The 19,921-nt window shown below is 37.6% G+C and overlaps 1 protein-coding gene across 1 annotated transcript in view; it reads right to left on the bottom strand.

The window, feature by feature from the left end:
- Nucleotides 1–14,392, bottom strand: part of LOC124368637 — a 39,832-nt gene extending 25,440 nt beyond the window's left edge. Inside the window, exons 1-2 of the mRNA XM_046825911.1 lie at nt 14,338–14,392; nt 13,523–13,784 (exon numbers count right to left, since the gene is read on the bottom strand). Coding sequence (XP_046681867.1) covers nt 13,523–13,784; nt 14,338–14,392 — 317 coding nt within the window. The remainder of the gene's footprint in view (nt 1–13,522; nt 13,785–14,337) is intronic.
- Between the last annotated feature and the right edge of the window lie 5,529 nt (nt 14,393–19,921).

The following is a 19,921-nucleotide window of genomic DNA, read 5'->3' as shown; positions in this document are numbered from 1 at the left end:
GAATCCGTTCCGTAAACGTGACGGTCATGAGATCAACCACCTATTACCACACTATGACAATTCTGCAATTACCATGTGCCATTACGCACATACACACACCCGAAGTCTCAGCGAAAGTCACCTCTTATTTGGATACGTATTTAATAACAAATAAAATGAATTATGGTGGTTTGTCTCAGTGAGGTTTTATCTCTTTATTAGATGATCGATTGTTTCCTAGTAAATAAGTAAATCCACTGAACACGGAACGTCAAGAGGATTTTACAGTGGATTTTTTATTACGTTATCTAATCTCTCAATTCTATACGGGCTTGGTGTAGTCGTAATGGTTTTGTGGTCAAATTTAACCATGGTTTATTCTCACTTGAGTGTTTGATATTTTACCATTAGTGTATGATGAGGTTTCATCGAAAGAAAAAAAGTTTATGTTACAATCGTTAAAGAGTTCTCTGTAATGCAAAGCAAAACATTATTTCTCCCAGCTATGATAGAAACGAATGTAAAGTTCATGTGGCTCTTGTATTATCAGAGATGAGTAAATAGTCTCGATATTCGGTTTATACAATGTTGTTTCAATGAAGTCCTCCAGAAAAATATATAGTTAATTACAGAGTGACAGTTTTACCGAAGTAGGTCACGGTACCGAATCTGTAAAGAATAAAAGAAACGTTAGCACCTTTGGTTAGAGATGAGAATGTTTTGCCAGGTATCATTAATGCATGACAAAGGCTTCCTTACAAGACAGCTCGCTTTATCCTTTGAACGCCTTTGTAAGATGACCTGGTTGTTGTTGAGCTTTGTTTTTAGTTACATTGTGTTTAAAACACGGATTGACATTTTTCTGTTTTCAAAATTGTGAAACTGATAGTTTTGGCCATAGTATAAAGTAATATGATGTTTTACACGTGGACCAATTACATACACTTCTTTCTAACCCCAATGTACGTAACATTTTAAATTTATTACAGAATTAATAATAGATGGTTAAGATTATAAACAATTAATTCAGAGTTACCATAATGACCGTGAACGGTTGACTTGTTAAAAACTGTTGGCAAAACACAATTATTGGTATGTGTGATTAAGGGTCTCTTTATCCAGATCTCGGGCCTCACTGTTTCACTTCTAAATGCCGCTGAGATCCGAACAATTGTTGTATTTCAGTGTGATAGTGTACATATAGTAATCCAATGAGCAGTATACCTCGTTAATTTACAATGTTAATTTACCCGAATAGGGTTTAATAGATATATCCAGAAGAAAAGCTGACATTTTGAGTAATTCGCTATCTTTTGGGATAATAAGCCTCGTAGTTGTTTAAGTTATCTATCATTGAAATGATTCACACCATTCAAAGTTGTAACTGGCAAAATGTGAGATATTTTAGAAATAGAAGAAAACAGTAGAGCCTATTGCAATAAATAGTTTTATAATTTTAATTATGTAACTTAATTTTGTTCAGTATTACATAATCAGGTTCAAAAGTTTAATTTAGTTTTTTTTAAACAACTTTGCAACTGTATTCAACTGAGTTAAACTATACAATAATAAACTTAAAATATATACATATATACATATATATATACATATATATATATATACACACACACACACCACACCACACACACACACACACACACACATATATTATATATATAACATATATATATATATATATATATATATATATATATATATATATATATATACAACTAAATACATTTTTAATCTGGTTCGGAGCCATCCAGGAGTAGAGTTATATAGCTGTTTATCGACAGTAGTGTATTCAAGGCATAAAAACATAAAGAAACCTTTCAGAAGTAACTCGCTTATTGCTCTCTCAATATTCCTAGCAAGTCGAGGCTAATTGGCTGCTTCGCGACGTTTTTCTTCGTTAGGAATATTGATGATTGGGGGGGGGGGGGGGTGGGGGGGGGGGGGGGTGGGGGGGGGGGGGGGTGGGGGGGGGGGGGGGTGGGGGGGGGGGGGGGTGGGGGGGGGGGGGGGTGGAGGTGTGTTGCAAAAGAAAATTTCATTATATTTTTTATTTTGTATTTGATTTATGTCTAAGAAAATGCAAAGTGAAATGATGAATGCTTTCTGTCTATTTACGAATCATGTTTTACGGTCTGCTAATGAACTTGTACAGAACGGAGTATGGGCACACTGTGTTATCTGTGGAATGACTCACTAGGGACGGCGCCGGCGTCAGACACTTCCTTCCCCTCCCGGCTCCCACCCGCAGCTCCACCATAACTCTCACCGCACCACACATGCCACATTGCCACAAAACTCATCACATCGATGCTCGCTGGCCTGACCTTGACCTAACAGACTAACTGCGTATGTTGTGCAGTTGTGCACATACTATTGTTGTCAAATAGGTTCATTACTTTTACTTAATGATATACATCTATCAAGTGGTTCGGTGTCACGTAAAAGTGGTTGCGGAAGCTGTTTCTTTGAGTGTTTACTAGCAATATTATTTTCGTTGTTTGTGAATAATAGTCATGTCGAAAAAAAACCTGTCTGGTGCGGAAAATCGCAAAAGAGCTAAAGAGAGAAAAAAAGAAGCACATCAATCCTCGACTCTTCTATCATTCATGGCTATAATGAAAAACAAACAGTAAAGGTAGGTACAGATAGATATACAGTACTTTGTTACTTTGTATTTATTAACTAATAGAGATTAATGATTAAACTTATTGAAACTTTAAAAATATTTCATAATTAACTTTTCTGTAACTGTAGACAGCGTACTATTGATATGAATCTGTGTTTAAAAAATATATAATTGAACACATGGGGTTTTAGGCTTTCTTCTTCTTAAAGCTATTTCTTAGAAGAAACGCTAACAAGCAGCAAATCTAGTCATCGTCACACTTGAAGACGACATTTCGCTTTAACCAAGAACTAAGAAACGTCATAATTTATTTTAAAAAAATTAGTATAGTAGGAGATGCTTTGTCGGCAGTTTTGTTTAATTTAGCGTTTAAACTATGCTTTTAGATAAATACGGCACAATTTAAACAGCTAAGTTCTTACACAAATTGACAAAACTATACCAATAATATTATTTTATCGAATGAAGGTAAACTCGAATTTTTTATTTTATCAGATGAAATCAGCTGTAGTACAAGTACGACTTTTGATGATGGAGGGTCATCAGCTGATGCAGTCCAAGACGTGTTTTCAACTAATGCTAATCTTGGTACGGAAAAAATCTTCAGCTGTAAGAACTTCCAGTTGTACCAACGGGTTCACCCAGGATGACGTCGAGGGTGAAGAGATCGAGATGTTTCATCCGGAGCAAAAGTTATAATAATGGTACGGTCTACGAGTTTGACAACTGTTCCAACCATGGTGAGTCTACTAAATCTATTGAATCTAAAAGGATACGGGGAAGGTGGGGCCTAATACCATTTCGGATGCCGGACAGATGTTTTCTACGTATCGAGATTATTGGACATGAAGGGAAAATAGAACCTGATCTTATCAATACTTTAAGAGATGGGAGGACAGTTGACTAAAGACGTGGTTTACAAAAAAAATTATGCACTAATGGCTTAAAAGTACATCGTAACATGGCTAGTCTTTAGCAAATCAAACAATATCCTTGTAATTGTATCCCATGCAACTTTTTTTCTCACATCTGTACATCAACATCCACATAAGATTTCTGCTTTAGCCAAAGATGAAGGGTTCACATCAGTGGAAAGAAATTAAGTGAAGGTGAACGGATTCCTGAGCATGAGAAACTCCTTAAATCACAAACAGTGCTTTTGTGCTTGGAAAAATTTAGAATCTAGTTTATGTAAAACGTTCTGGCATTGACAAAGAACTTCAAGACATGATTGCACTTGAAGAGGCCACACTGGATAGGGTGTTTTGTATGCTATCATTGAATGTAATCATACCCCTAGCAAAAGATGGCAGCCCATTACGAGGCTCCAATGAAAAAACCTGGATTTTCAGTGACCCTGGATGCGGTAGGTTTTTGAACACTATTGAACTAGTATCTCATTACCATGCACCTCTGAAAGAGCACATTCTTCGCCATAAAAAAGGCCTAGTCAGTTTCTTTTCGCCGGCTCATCCAGAATGAATTTTTAGTACATTATTGCAGGACCAAAGTCAGAGAAGAAAAACATATTTTGTGGACATCAAGGGCTTTCAAATTACTTTTCAATTATGTTTGACTGTACTCCCGGACGTAAGTCATTTGGAGCAAATGTTTCAAGTTCCTTCGTTATGTGAAAATCACCGAACAGGGTCCGGGAGGTAGTGGAGAGTTTTATTGATTTTGTAAAAGTTGGTGAAAAAAAAAACTGGATTGGGTCTTTCGCAAGAAATTTCAGAGGAAAATCAAAAAAGATGGCTTAGATTTGAAGAACTGCCGGGGCCAGTGCTATGACAATGGTTCGAATATAGGGAGGCAAATACAAAGGCGTCCAATATAGGATTCTTGCCGAAAAACATCCTGGCTTATTTTGTAGCCTTGCGCGGCTCATCTCCTTAAATTTAGTTAGGTGCAAATGCTGCTAGTTCTGTCAAGGGGAGTTTACAGTCAATAATTTGGAAACTCTTAACTGCTTGTACCAATTTTTTTGCTTCATCGACCGATAAGATGGGAGGTTTTATTAAAACATGTCCCTCTATCTCTAAACTACAACAGTAACACCAGATGGGTCGACTAAGAGGGATGCTGTACAAGTATTATACAAGATTCTAGGTAAAATTATAAATGCTTTATATGACCTCAGAAACCAGCCTAACTACCTCAGGATGAAACTAAAAAATGAATGCAGCTAATCTTTTGAAAAAATGTCAAAGCAGTTTGAGTTTATAGTTCTCTCCTGTTTTTGGTACAAAGCAATTGACCCGCATTGACATTGTGAACAAGCTCCTACAAGTGGTGATTATCACCATACATTGATCGGCCAAAACACATCAGTCGATTGATCTCCATGAATACTAGACTCGGAAAGGGCAAACTATTCAAACGCCTGCAATGAAAGAAGCAAAGAAGAAATGGCAACAAATCTTTGCCTTGATCCTCATTTCTAAAGTAGTTCGAAAGAGAAGAAAAAAAGCGCATGTTTTGATGAGAATGCCGAAGATGAGAGCAACTGAATTCTCAGAAGAGAAGAAAAAAACAAAATTCTTTCAACAGCAGCTATTAGAAAATCGGTCGATTCGCATTCTTTGTGAAACTCAGAGAATGATTCAACTCTATTCAAAACATAAATCATTGGTTTGGTTTGCTTCAACTCGCAGCTAGCTTTTGAACAATGAGGTGGGGATGACCTAGAACGGCTAAAAGCAAAAAAAAATAGAAATTCGCCACCAAATATAAAAGAAGGACTTGGAACAAAGAAGACGGAATAAACTGAAAAACAAACTGGCACTGAAAGTGGAAAGTTTCATATTACCATTGGGTTTTGGATTTAGTACCAAATATTCCAAACAGGCCCAATTCGAATTGATCTTCTGAAATTTTTTGTGTGTGAACAAAATGGAGGATGTATATCCTAACATAATTGACTGCCTTTAGCGGATCTTCTTGACAATTCCGGTTTCAGTGGCTTCGAATGAAAGAAGTTTTAGTAAACTTTAAAATAATAAAAAATTATTTACGTGGAATTTGGACAAGGTGCAACAGAGGATGACAAACCTACGGGATTATTTCCATTGGAGCACCAAGGTAGGCTCAAAACTATTGCTTCAGTGAGATTGTTCAGTACATTTTGCTGCAAGAAAAGGCCCGAAAAGTTTAAATTCTAAAAGAACACATTAAATGTTTTATTAGCAATTATTATAAGCATAATTTACTATCATAATGTGTTTTAGTATAAATGGTGTTTGTTTTGAAATAAACTATTTGTTTTTGAAAATACGTATTCTATTATTTACCAAATATATTTTGGCCTATATAACTGTGAACTTGAGGTGGTGTATTTTAAGATCATGATTCAAGGAATAGTTTATTAATGTAGCGTACCCGGTACAGTTGGACACACCTCACTTTTCTAAGGTAAAGGTGTAGTTGATAGTAGAGGAGAGTTGTTAGAGAGAAGATGAAAGTTATGGAGATAGACATAAGTTGAGGAGGAAGTTATTGAGTTTAAGTTATAAGATAAGAGTTAGAGTAGTAGTTAAAGTTGAGTTGAGAGTATATACTATGAGAAGTTAGTTAAGTTAGTTTGAGATAAAGTAGTAGAGGATAGTGAGTAGTTGAAGTAAAAGTTGGTGAGTTAAGAAGAGGAGTTTAGTTGGACAAGTTTAGGTTAAGAGTTTAGAGAAAGAAAGTTGAGTTGAGTTATTTTTTTTAAGTTTGTAGAGATGTTAGAGGGTAAGTTTAGTAAGTTAAGGTTCGAGGGCAGTGTTGAAAAATGAGTTAAGTTAGTTAGGAAGTTTAGTTGAGTTTGATGGGTAAGTTGGAAAGGAAAGCAGAAAGTTATAGAGTAGAGTTTTGTTAGTTCGACAGTTTGTAGTTAGAGTTGAGAGACGTGATCAACGAGTTTGAAGTGGGTACGTGATAGAAGTTAAGAGAGAGCACGAACGTTAGGGAGTTAAAGTTAAGAGTTAGAGTTGAGAGGAGAGAGTTAAGTTAGCGTGTAGAGTTGAAGTTTAAGTTAAGAGAGTAGAGTATGTTGGCAGCGAAGTTAGTTATAGACAAGTCTAATGAAATAGATACAGTTAAGAAAGTGAAGTAGTTAAGATGAGTTGATGGAAGCGAGTCTGAAGAGTTTGAGTGAGGAAATAAGTTAAGTAACGAGTTAGTTCAGTTGAATGGGAAGAAGGAGTTTATAAGGAATTAGTTTCAGTTCAATTGGTGGGGGGGAGGGGCGCCAAAATAGGTGTTTTGCCCCGGGTGCTGAATAACCTAGTTACGGTCGCTGCATACATTTTATAGGAGGCGTCACTACTCCACTGCACTAAACTTGATGTGAGTGTCTTTGCTTTACTCTATTTTTCAAGGTCAACAGTCGATTATTGCCTTTCCAACTGTCGATGACATAAAAGCTCAAAACCAGATAATTGGAGAAAATTTGATGAAACTGTGCTGGTTTCAGCTTGTGGTTGTTTGGGGGAAAAAGCGTGGGGCCAGTCCCATTAACACGGCCCTCGTAGAAGTTTTCTAAATTGTAAACAAGAATTTTAATAATATTAACTTTAAATTTATGGCATAAACACATTACATTAGCGTAGCTATGGTGAGAACGGTTAAATCAATGTGTATATAGATAAAGTGACTGATGTCGAAACTATGTAAAGAGTTCAGTTTATGCTTGTCTACTGCCCACTTTTATCTCTTCAGACGAACATGGCTCCAGATTTCAGGGGTCAACTCTGGGACAACGTCCAATTACAGACGCTATACTACAAGGAAATGAGCTAAACACCAGCTCTCACACACTACATTAGCGTAGCTATGGTGAGAAATGGTTTAAATCAATGTGTATATAGATAAAGTGACTGATGTCGAAACTATGTAAAAGAGTTCAGTTTATGCTTGTCTACTGCCCACTTTTTTCTCTTCAGACGAACATGGCTCCAGATTTCAGGGGTCAACTCTGGGACAACGTCCAATTACAGACGTTATACTACAAGGAAGATGAGCTAAACACCAGCTCTCACACATGACATTAGCTTTTTTATTTAATTACAATATTTAACCTTGTTTATTAATATTATTATAATAATATTCTGTAAGACACGAACTCACATACTGTACCTAACATTGTTAAAGACACATAAGCAATATGCTCAGTTCCTCTGTTGTTTTTAAGCCGAATATACTTCAATATTTGTTTATTTGATAACAGTATTAAATCAGAAGCCTAATATAATCTTAAGGAAAATGTTTTTTTTTCACTGCTTTTACACACACGGTGACTAGTTTCATTGGTGTAAAATAAAACTAAAGAAATGTTGTGAAATTGTAATTTTGTCAATCACGACAATGTTTTAAACGGAAAATAATAATTTTAATGGATTTAAGCGGACTAATTATTATAACAAATTTCTACAAACTTCTTTCTAACTATGTTTAATGCATTACCACATAATCTTTTGTGTTAGGGAATACAAAGAGTTCGTTAAATAACCTCTGGAAGTGAAATCAATTTTATCACATTATTGTAAAATAACTTTAAAATCTGGCTTTTCTTGTATTTTTTATCTTTTAATGTAATTTATTTTGAATGACTGAAAACTATTCAGAAATTATGTTTTATATAAATTAGGCAACCAAAGTTATACCTTGGCTAACATGTCATAGCAATGTACTTCTACTATATATTTTTATTTGATATTTAAACTTTAAAACTACCGTTTGGAAACCGGAGAGTTTTTTTGTAAGTCCAACTTTAAAGTCCTTAAGTTAGTCAACCCTGTAAAGTTACAGTTCATAATATAGTTTGTTAACCACGAATTGTACATATTAAAAGAACATAGATGAGCAGTAAAAAACTACACATTTCCAAACTCATGAAGTTCATCAGACAATTTCTCGGATACCCAGTATAAGTGAACATTGTTTAGGAATTAATCTCTACCAACTAAAAAGAAAACTCCTACTGCAGTTCATACGAGTGTCACCGTATTTTACTTTCTCATACCTAACATGTTTTGAATGTCAATCAATAACCAGTATTTGCAGAATGGTATCTTGCAATGTGATCAAACTTCATCATTTCCCTTGTCAGCCTTAACGTTTCCGACTTATAAACGTTAACTGAGCAGAACCGCAGGATCTAGCCAGAGCAAGGAGATTAATTGATGTAGCCTGTCCAGCCAAGAGCATTTAGTGAGTAAAGATAGCAATAGATTGATGGCGGTGGCCTCGTCTGTGCTCTTTGAGTTCTTGGTCACTGCCCTAGGGTGAGTTTCTCTTTTCTGCGTTCGTCCTGTTTCTCTGATATTTCTTGTCAGATTAACTCCACATTGCAAGAATAGAATGTTTGTGTCACCGGATAGTCTGTATAAAACGCGAGGAAAGATTTTTTCTGAGGTAACTGATAATCAGTCGGACAGGTATACACAAACGACTCCTGATACCTAAATATTATTAATTAATTCGAGTATTAACTTTCTCAGTATTGAAAAATGCCTTTCAAATTTGTATCACTCCATGGATATTATTATTATATATTATATATTGGTGAAAGAATGCAGTAACAGATAACTATATGAAATTATTGCATACATTACCTCTTATTGAAGAATTGTGTAAAACTATGAGACAGTAATAGAGAATGGACTATTGTAGTTACGATACTCGTAACGTACATAGTTATAGTTATAACGATTTACATAGTTATGATACTCGTAACGTGTCTCTTAAGTACATAGTACGTAAATCTTTGTTTAATTTACAAATCTTTGACATCCATGGATTGGTTAAAATGCACTTATATAATTACATTAAGGACTTATGTAATCAAATAAAGGCTCTAGCATGTATAAAATCTGAATTGCAAATTAGGCAAATAAAAATAGAGGAGTTCATTCCTTTATAGGTCTAAGTAATATTAGTTAAAATTAATACATGTTGAAAGCTCTTAAGTTGTGATTAAACTTAGATTAAAACGAAAAGACTGTACAAAATTATATAATTTGTACTACTGAGTATCCATATTAAAATTAAGTTTTTGGCTTTAATGATTCGGTGGCCCATATATGACTAAACCCCACACCTACAGTTCAGTGTCTTTTCTGTTTTCTGCCTAGTTCTCAAATAAACAGGTTCGTTTGTCGTAATCTTTATCTTCCTTCAGCTTCAACTCTCCAGAGAGGACATCGTGGGTGGGTGATAAGGGGAAAGCACCTTTTTCACTCTGTAATTTCCTTATCAGCCTTTTCCTTTTATCTTTAAAGTTCGTTCAAATTTGGCTCTAGTGGCGGCGTTCTGCTCAGCCCAAATTCTTGTTGACATCTCTCATTCCATAGTCTCATTGAGCCACTCGTCCCTTCAGAGAATTTGATCGCTGTAATGAATTGGAGTCCTTCATTTGTTTGATTTTTCTCGCCACGCAATTTTCTTACCTTTCCGAGTATGAATGTTAGCATCTCATTATTGCAGCGGCTTCTTGTCATTGTTAACCATCTGACATAATGGCTTTTTCTTGGCAGCCACCCTTCTGCACAGTTTTGTTGTAAATTCTATGTTGTTCTCAGGGCGCTTCTTACTGACTATTTCTCGGCAAATTAGCACAAAGTAAGCATAAGTTGTCATCTCCCTCCTTAGCTTTCCATCTTGGCTACTCTCTCCATATTTTACTCGTAATGTAGAGATCGTGAGTGTAAAATTATTTCAAATTCTTTCCCATATATAATACTGGGTACATCTCATAATTTATATAAATATTCAATTTTTAAATTTTTTCCACCTTTATGACAGTAATCCTATAAAAGGTCCACAAAAGTGGATATATTATATTATAATTTTGAAATTTGATTCATTTACGAACATACTTATATATAATTAAAGTTCTAAACTCAAGCTTAAAAACCTTACTGGGGACCTTCCACGGGATTTTAGTGCCGTTATCTCTGCACAAACTCAAAGTTAAGGCCATGTTCTGGACATTTACGCAAGAATGTTCATATACTACAAAAATACTTTCAAATATAATTATTTTTATACTCGAACAATTAGCAGTTTTACTTAACCGACTACCCCAAACATGCTCTACATACAGAATGTTCCTTTAAATTGTGCCACCATTGGTAAATCAAAAACGACTAAAATTATAGGAAACTTTAAATAGAGGAGCTGATCTACTTTATAGAGACAATGTAAACTGTAAATTGGATATTTAATTTCTTACAGAACAACCTTATAACAGTTCTTACAATATTGGATATAAAAATACTATTTAAACGTTTATATTCTTGCCAATTTCCTTTTAACTCACTCGTTTATGAGACACAGGCTACTACAGTTTTTTTTTTTTTACTAACAGTTTTGACACGACTAAGAACTGTTGTGTGAGTAATTTGAAACTTAATAAAAATATAATTAAGTTATTGTTAAGTGGGTCTATTAGTATCGTAACCAGGTTCTGTAATAATACCTTAGTGAAATTAATAAACTTCCAACATGATTATAAACATTTATTACTATTATTATACTGACCCACGATAGTCCACAATTAAGTCAGGTCTTATAAGGATGACATTGTTTTGACTACGGCTGATAAAACATTAAAACTGTATACACCAACAATTTATACATAAGTATCTAGTTTTAAATGCAAATATCTTACTTTTCATTATATCAGGACACGGCCCACAAGGTGTCGGAATAAAATCTTATCGAGAGCCTAAATTAAGTAGTAGGTTCTACTATCAAATTTCAGCTAACACAACAGCGCAAATCCGACACAAAACGATCCAATCTGTATACAATCATAGCAGTTTGTAGTTACATCAGTGACTACATACGCTTGTTCAAATTAAGCTTTGAATCCATTCTTTTAATAAGTGAACAATATTTAAAATCCTCTAAATCCACATAAGAAACGACAATATAAGTGTGTTTTAATACCAATGGTCACTCTGAACATTTTCTTACATCAAATTACATCCATTTTCAATTATTGTTAGATCTTAGGTTTACGAGGCACTTATAATTGTATAATTATCATCTGTTCATCTCATCATTTCCGGTTGAACGCCGGCCACATCGAAACATTCCCAACACAATGTTAAATTCTCGGAATATTTTGATCATCGCTGTGGCCGGTTTACCCAAATCTTTAGTCAACAGAAGTGTTGAAAGTCTCAAAACATCTGCGGAATGTGACCCACAATGGCAAAAGTATTTCAAAGATTGGTTTCTTCTCTCTAAACAATAATGCTCATGCGAGAACCGGAAAATTTAAACATAAAACCACACTACTCAAACTAGTATAAACTTGTTAATAATGCATATCTTTTGAAGCTTAGCGATAGTCCCAGGTAGTACTGTATGTTTTTTGATTTAACCTATGAGTTAGCAAACCATTTTTATTACCGCTATTAAAGATGGCGGTCGGCAAGCCTGGCTTGTCTGTATGTTGCCAGTTAGAAACATAGCGTACTTGCTATTTTTTTTATGTAATATTTCCACTGCTTTTAATTAAAGGTGTGAACAGATTAGTAAAAGTTGGCCTGTCGAAACATTATTTAAGGTTATAGTGACGAGAATGCTGTATTAAACCAATCGCATGCGTTTGCAGGTAATGTAGTTTCTGTGTTGGAATCAATGTCACATAACTCTGAGGGACTCAATGTAACTGGCCAGACGCATGAATAACAGCTATCAGGCACTCTGCGACATCCACAACTGAGAGTCGCTGGCGATACCATACCACGCACGCTCTTCAATTTTTTTTCCCACTTAACCACCCGCCCGCCCGAGGACTGGCTAGTGGACTTCGTCACGGCCCGATTCTTAAAGCGCCTTCAATTCTCCACTGGCAATTTGAGAACAGATCGCCACTGCATTCATCGCTCTGGACTTGCAGGAATATTATTTATCTGCATATTAATTGTTATTGACACAGCCTTACTGTTTTTTATGTACATGTTGACTATTTGTTGTGTAAATTATTACTATTTGTATTAAAATACGTATGTTTTATTTTATTATTGTGTGATTTATTTTTGTATTATTATTGCACTTGTATTATTTATTTATTTATTTATTTGTTGTTTGACTATTTATAAATACAAGTAGTGTGAATCATACTGTTGGGTATTTGTAAGTATATATATAGGAAAGAATGCCTTGTAACTAGCATCTTCCCAGAACTTTATAAATATAATTGATGGGACTTTATTTTATATCGGATGACGATGTTTGTTTGATATTGGCAATCAAAGTCTTTAATAAGTGACTTGAAAAGCATACTCTCGGCCAACATTTGGTTGTTAGACCTCGAGTTTGAACATGGTCTTATTCCTCATCCGGGTGTTCTCTTCCTCTTCTCAAAACTGAATAACAGTTGCTAAGGTGAATAAAAGAACTCCCAATCAGGACTTGAGTGTTCCTTCGGGAGCAGCTCAAAAACATTGAAAACAAATTTTCATGGATTAAACACACAGTTTTCAACAACGAAAATGAAAAAGGCTGAGAAGTCTACAACGAGCTAGAAGACGAAGCCAGTGGAGAAGATATCTATCTCGCCTTAACTCAACAGCTTGAATGAGATTCAGGGAAGAAAATTTGCCAAATGAAATGCAATCTCACAGGGAAATACTGAAAAGATGGATATCGAGAAGCGGCTGAAAGTCTGGAAGCATGGAAGGAGAAGGTGGACTGTTTTGTCATGCTGAGCGCAGATGTCCTTCTGACGAACCCCATCGAGGTATGCTGGGAGGCTGATGTGGAGAACCCTGGCGGCCTGGGGAAGTCGGGAGCTATGGTTTGGCGGGCGGAGAGAAGGGAGGGGGGAGGGGGGGCAGGGGGGGTGGAGGGGGGGGCAGAGCCAAGGGGGCAAGCGGGGCTTGACATCTTACACAGAGCTGTCACCTGGCCGCCCTGAAATAGCGGACGAGCCGCGCAACTGTAGCCAAACACCAATTGCCGTTGGCATCATCTCCCACCTTGCTGCCGGACGTCCTGCCCCCCGATGCCACTCCTCTAGACTCAGCCGGGGGGTCGAAACTTTGGTAGGGATCTGAAACAAGGTCCTGCTCATTGGTGACTCTACACCTGCCGCTATGCCAGCTAGGGTTCATGTGGTTTTGAAAGAGGTGGCGATCGTGGGATTGTTGGCCCAGGTGCAAAGAGACTGAAAAATTGTCAAAAGTAGACTATTGAACGCAGATGTTAACTTAGATATTAAGTGGTAGTTGTATATCCATGTAGGTCGTAAATAATCTTAGGAGAGGGTTACAGTGGGGGTCCAGGCTACAAATGGAGGGCACGGAAAGAGAGAGCTCTTCAATAGTAATGGCGGATCTCTCAGCGTGTACACAGCCAGAACAACTTTTCAAAATTTCAAAAATTGCATTGTTGAACCAGCGAAGTCCTAATTCGGCAGATGATAATTCTTGGCAATAGAGCACAGTCCGCGACTTAATAACTCCCAGTTGGATCTGATTGTGCAACAATCTTCGGGGTTGAATTCGTGGAGGTTAACCAATTGTGTTGGTAGGTGTGTAGTGAAGACGACACGTTGCCCGAGACGCGTAACCCATCTGAAGGGGGGGGGGGGGGGGAGGGGGCGGGGGGTGGGTGGGGGGGGGGGGGGGGGGGCCGTGGAGGTGCCTCACGGCTTAATTTGAGTCTAGGGTTGGATGGGGGGGGGGGGTTAGACTGTGTGGATTTTATGGCTGCAGTACCTGGGCTCAAATTGAGCGCCCGAACCTCTCCCCTCACCCCCTCAGAAAGCCACATCTGTCGCTCCGACTCTCTGCCGCTGCTCTCCTCGCTCCCGTGCTTACTCTGTCGCGCGCTCTCCTCCCTCGTTATGTCGCTCTCTGAAGCTCTGTCGCCCACCGCGATTGCCCCTCCCTCGTTCGCATCTCCTCCTCGATCCTGCTCCTCGCCTTCTGTCCGCTACATTTCACTCGCTCGCTTCTCTGGCGCCCCTGGGTCGCTCTATCCGACTGCAGAAATTCGCTATACCTCGCTTCCGCCTCTCTTTCTCGCCTCTGTTCGCCTCCTTCTATCTCTACGTCGCCGCATCCCCTCCTCCTCCTCTCTCTCCCTCTTCTCTGTCGCCCACATCGTACTCCTTCGCTCACATTCTGTCCTTCCGCTTCTGTCGCCTTGTACATCCGCCTAGTCCCCTGCTCTCCCCCCTTCTTCTCCGACCACCCAGCAACCTTACCCGCTCGAACCCAAGCCCTGAAACTGGCGGATGAGTTGTGGGACCTGGGGCTGTCGTGCGGCTGCCCGGATGACCTCGGTCCGTCCCTGGTTGGTCGTGGGGACGACGTCCCGCGGCTCTCGGGGAAAACTTGCACGCAAGTGGAGTGGGGGGAAGCAGCGAACCTCAGAGTCCGCGCACAGCTAAACATTTGAGCACGCTGAATACGGGGTTTTCGGAGATGGGCTCGGTTGCGTAGTCGTGCGATTTGATTTTGATGTTTTTTGTGAGTGGACAGAAACATTGGTCCGTTGCAACCAGTCACACTCCATCTGTTAACTTATTTCATTGCATATCTGGTTATCCAGATGTTGCGCCTGTGAACCCCGAAAACCTCCAAATGCAATGATGCCGATGGAGGAGGATTTTGGCGTTGTAAAGAGCAAAGGTCAAAAACGTGTGCCAAACGTAAAGGAGGAGGCGAGTTGGTGTTAGCTATCTACATAAAAGAATGGCATTCAATTTGAAGCAGCAACTCCTTCCGTGAAATCAGCATTGAACCCTGGCATAGAAAGTGAGCGGATTTGTGTTCCGTTTTGAAAATTGATGGGGACGAGAGGCTCGTGCTGTGTGGTGGCTTATAGGCCGCCCATTGTTAGGCATTACCTGTTCCTCGCTTCTTTGTTTTCACTCCTCTGTTCTGTGGGATCTTGCGATCCGAAGGTGAGGGGTGGAGGATATGTTTAAGGGAGATATGGAATGTTGATCTCATGTCAAAAACAAGCAACGTAGTCTCCGATATTACTGCCGTCTCATTGAAAGAATCCCAATACGGTCACAGAGATTTGTTAATGAGCCCACCAGAGTGACAACAAACCTCAGCCCACATTGATTAGGACCACATCCATTGTTGGACAGGTCGGTTGAGGGTCAAGAGGAACGGCGGTCGTGGATGTCCTCCGAGTATTATAGGTATCATAGGGCGTAAGCATTACAGAACACAAGTTAACCCTATTGCATTTGTTGGGGTTCACAATAGAAACAAAAATAGGACACACAAATTTTATTAAATATAGAGATTTTAGCAGCTGTGACCCAGAAAAAGTTGTAAGCGAGATTAAGCGGCTTGTGACTGAGGGATTGGTATATCTTGAACGAACAAGACGTCGAGATATTGTGGAGGCATGGATAACAAATAATTATTATCGGAAAGTATAATGAACAAAAATGCCCCTGTAAGTTTTCATTTTTTAAAATGTACAGAAAAGTGTCCCAAGACAAAAAGCCCCATGGCACGAAACGATGAGACATCCGAAAGATGAACGACGGTTAAATAAACTAAGTTTGCCGAGAAATAGATATTGGAAGGTGACAGGCCATATTAGATGACTGGGAGAGGAACAAAGAAATAAGAAACCGATTAATAATATGATCAGAATGGCAAAGAGAAAAAAGAGATTTTTTTTCTGAAAGAAGCTATCCTCTTTCAAACAAAAATCCAAAGGAGTTCTGGACATGCCTTAAGCCAATAAATGATATTGTACAAACTAAGGGAGTTGCTCGAACCATTTCCACCTGAACTTACAAAAGCCGCATGTTGGATCAATGAATACTTATTTATAAACTTGGGAAGCCTGGCCCCGAAGATTGGAATAAAGGCGTTATGAGTGAATTTTTCGCAAACCAATGGCCGAGAAGAAATCTATGAGATAAATTTAAGTTTTACGCTGTCAGTAAAAGAGAACCGTTATTTCGGCAGATGAATGAAATTAAAAATCTTTAAAGCTGTGGGCAGCGATGAAATTTCGATTGACATGATCAAGTCAGTGAGCCCCTACGCAGTTCAAGCCCATTACACACTCTGGTAAACAGTTTTCCCTGGTTCGGCAGCGTGTTTCCCTAAAAGTCATGGACTAAAACAAGGTATTGTTCTGGGACCAATACCGAACGAAAGGGCAAGCTGCCAATCAGGGTAGACCAGCTAAGGAAGGCCAATTTCAATACTCCCAGCCATGTCTAAGATACTGGAACAAGATTGCCATTAGACCAAATAGGACAGTTTTTATGAAAACAATCGGATATTTTTTTTACCCGACAGCTGCAATCGGGCTTCATTGCGAAATCATAGTACATGTTACCAGCCCTGACAAATCTTTTCAGTGATATGATTGACGCCAAAGCCAGGGGTAAATTTAACTCCTAATTGTTTATGTTTGGATTATTTCTAAGGCCTTTGGATTCAATGGACCATGAGATGCTTTTTAGCGACGATGAGCTATTATGGCTTTGACTTGAGCGTAGTCAATTGGAGTAAGGTCAATACTTAGACTCCCGGCTGCAGGTGACGCGTCTTCGGGAGTGAAACATCAACCCCGCTTGTGGAAGTAATCGAGGCATTCCTCAAGGTAGTTGCCTAGGGCCTATTCTGTTCAATATGTTAACAACAGGCCGTATATGCCAAGCTCGGAGTGTTGTGATGCAAAATTGCACAGTTTTTTCATTTGTATGCTGACGACTCGCAGCTGCACTTGTCTTATGAGGCCATCGCAGATGGTCGTGTCAGCCATTGATATGACGGTTCAATTGTCGACCTTGAAAAAAATATTGGGGTGGTCAATGGCGAATCGGGCTGAAATCTAAACATAGAGCAAGTGCACTGTGATGCATATGGCGCCACCCAACAAATGTTCAGTTCGCTCAGTGAAAGAGGAGTGGTATGGTGAGGGCATGATGGCCAGAGTTTGGCTGTATTTGAATAGGGCGAGGACGTCTTGGCGTTGTGCTAGACAGCGGCCTCACGTTCTCTGACCATGTCACGCCTGCCGTTCAACGAGCACTCGGTAGACTGAGGTATCCTTCTACAGATTTATGAGATCTTTTTACCTGAATCAGCGAAAACTACGTATCAAGCAGTCACTAGTCCTGACCGTTTTTCGCCTAACTGATTCCCAGCCTACGGGAATAGCATTTCTGGAGAAGACATGCATCGCATTCAAAAGTTGCAAAACTCTGAATCCGTTTCATTTTTAATTTGAAACGATTTGAGCATGTCCCTCCTCCTTACAGAGATGCCGCTGTAGATGATTTCGGTAGAGACCGTCTGCAGGGTCATGACGTGCTGCATGGTCCACAAGGCTCTTGTTTAATCCATGAGACTCAGTAACCTTAGTGAGAAGCTCTCTTTTCGGGATTGAGGTCGTCTCAGCGCAGAACCCCACCATGGGGAATCTTCCTTCACATTCCCAAATTTAGGCTGGAGTTGTGGGAAGGAGGAGCTTCTCTTATTTTCGGGCTCGAAATTGTAACCACAACCTCCCACCAAACGTGAAACAATGATTCAATAGGCTAAATTTAAGAATAAAGCTGAGGTGCAGAATATGCTTAATGTAAAGATTTTCTTTATTTATTTGTATTTCATTTTCGATGTATAAGTTGTATGTGACGATAGTTGTTCTGAAAAGCACTTGTTCTGTGTGTAACTGAGAATACGCCTTGATGAGAATAAAGACAACATTATTATTATTATTATTATTATTGTTTAATTTTTTAATTTTAATTTTATTTACGTAAAGTAAACATTGAGAATTCTGTTTAATTCGGTTACTGTTGATAAGGTAAAAGTGATAACAGTTTTATTTGCTCAAAAAGTTCATTTATAACACATTGTAGTCACTTTTAATATACTTATATCCTGTAAAACCTGTTATGACAGTTTACATAACTCCACAAACTATACTTTTATAACTACTGTTTTCAGTTATTCGTAGTCCCTAGCAGCAAATTTTTCTATGCTGACAGTGATTCTTTCAAAATTATAAAACGTCAGTAAATATCGTGTGCATCACTATTTCCACTATTAATGTAATGACACAGAAGTTAGAAAAATGGAACTGCCTCTCAAGCATGAAACACAGTATTTGAAAAAATCATTTATATCTCACTTTATTGAAAGGACCTGAAAAGTATCCTTGGAAAATAAACTGACTCTCCTGAAATAATAATGATTAAGATGAGTTATGTTTTTGGATATTGTGACAAAATTCTTGTAGGATCACAATTGAATTGTTTTTAATAGACAACTACACTGGTGATAGATATGCCTCGTATCACCTGCCAAACTTCCAATTCGAACATTGTCCGACTTAAAAAGAATATATGACTCCTCCATTGGAAAAACATTAATGTACAAAACAGACTATTTGACAAAGAGAGGACACTATGAAACCCGAACACATAATAGCTACAGGAAGTTATGAGAATACCATGTTTCTCATTTATTTAAATATTATCTTTAATCATATTTAATTATTTTATGCACCGAATATGTACGTTTATTTAAAGATAATACAGGTCCTTTTTCTTACATTAATACACTAAAATTCATGTATTTGTCACTTCAGCAATAGGACTAAGTTTTAAAAGGCAAAATATGTACTGGAAAGACTTTCTTTCAAATAATCTATTAATATGCCTCTATACAATTAAGTTATATAAACTACATTTATGTTTTATGTTATCCTATATATGTTTCTCACTGGCTACAAACATTTAACGTTATAAAAACAATGTTTAGATTCATGTTAAAAGTGTATTGAAAAAATACTACTGGCTATTTTTACGCCTGAATTTTAAACATAATACTATCAATATATCTTTCCTCGTATACGGTATGATTTAGACTGGAGTTAATTATTGATAGAGAGCCTAGAATCTCTCTAACTGCGGTTGAGATTACCTTAGAGTATAAATAGGTGCTTAACCCAAGAGTGCCTGGGACACAATAACAATGAAATACAATAGTATAGATAAGCTCGCCGAACTCAAGAGATTATATTTAACGGTCCTATGATTAAATTCATTTTAATACATTCATATATCTCTTGGTATTATATATATATATATATATATATATATATAATATATAGAATGTATTATATATTTTATATATATATATATATATATATATATATTATATATTTCTTAGAACTAAAAAGAAAAAACGTATATATATATATATATATATACGGTTTTGTTTCTTTTTAGTTCTAAGAAATGGTTCTTTTTGTTCATAAATACTGTATCAAAACCGTCCTTGCGCTTATTTGCTGAGTTTT

The sequence above is a fragment of the Homalodisca vitripennis genome, chromosome 1, assembly GCF_021130785.1.
Source record: "Homalodisca vitripennis isolate AUS2020 chromosome 1, UT_GWSS_2.1, whole genome shotgun sequence".
Lineage (NCBI taxonomy): Eukaryota > Metazoa > Arthropoda > Insecta > Hemiptera > Cicadellidae > Homalodisca > Homalodisca vitripennis.
This window is presented reverse-complemented; position numbering and strand designations above follow the sequence as displayed.